Here is a 1,048-nt window from a genome sequence, read left to right on the forward strand (position 1 = left end):
ATAGTTGAATTACAATGTTGTGTGAATGTCTGCTGTACAGCAAAGTGACTCACGTATTCATTTATATATACATTCTCTTTCTTATTCGTTTCCATTATGATTTGTCATAGGATATTGAAAACAGTTCCCTGTACTATACCGTAGGACCTTGTTGTCTATCCATCCTGTATATAGTAGTTTGTATCTGCTGGTCTGAAACTCCCAATCCATCCCTCCCCCACTCCCAACTCCCTCTCATCCCCCTCAGTTGGGAGGGTCCTCAGATTCCCCTCCAGCCTCTGTCTCCAAAGTGCTCTGAGTCTGAGGCCCAAGCCTGAGCCCTGGGCCATTTATTAGCACTTTTGAAGATGATTTCTTGGGGCACAAATGCTTTGGGACTAAGAGGGGTTACTCAGGAAGCAGCTCTTGAAACTTCACACAGGACAGTATAAGCCACAGGTACCTTCCCCAAATCCTGGCCCTTGCTGCCCCCTGGTGGCTTCAGATGGTGCCAACCAACACCCTGGAGCCTGAGGGACAGAAAACAACCCAGTCCCCAGACTGGCTGCTGTGCAGCTCCTGGTAGGACGTTTCCGAAGAGCAGGTCCAAGTTTGTGTAAGTGAACTGACATGGAAAGCACAGTTCACAAAAAGCTGGATGGAATTAACCATCTGGACTCAACCGGGCTGACTAAACCAAAATGTCAACATAGGATTTAAAGACCTATAGTTTCATCACATAATATTGGCCACACCAGGATAGAATGAAATCACTTGGCATATGGAAAGCCAGAACATCTCAACTGTATGGAAGGGAAAGTTAACAGAGCGTGTCTCACAGATCTGCTGGAATTATGTCACAAAGATATTCATCCAGTTTGTTAAAAATGATGCAAGAAATAAGGACAGAACCTACTGAAGTCAATAGAGAGATACAGAGTGTCAGCCAATATATGGGAGAAAAATCTAAAAAAGAGTGCTGTATGTATATGTATAACTGATTCAATTTGCTGTACAGCAGAAACCAACACAACAGTGTAAATCTACTATATTCCAATAAAATTTTTTT

At 43.1% G+C, this 1,048-nt stretch overlaps 1 gene segment (V, D, J or C); it reads right to left on the reverse strand.

The window, feature by feature from the left end:
- Positions 1–480: 480 nt before the first annotated feature.
- Positions 481–1,048, reverse strand: part of LOC112412727 (immunoglobulin lambda variable 2-18-like) — a 6,447-nt gene continuing 5,879 nt past the window's right edge. Inside the window, 1 exon segment of the V gene segment in view lies at positions 481–509. Coding sequence covers positions 481–509 — 29 coding nt within the window.

This window comes from Neophocaena asiaeorientalis, unplaced genomic scaffold, assembly GCF_003031525.2.
Source record: "Neophocaena asiaeorientalis asiaeorientalis breed wild unplaced genomic scaffold, Neophocaena_asiaeorientalis_V1.1 scaffold2790, whole genome shotgun sequence".
Classification (NCBI taxonomy): Eukaryota; Metazoa; Chordata; class Mammalia; order Artiodactyla; family Phocoenidae; genus Neophocaena; species Neophocaena asiaeorientalis.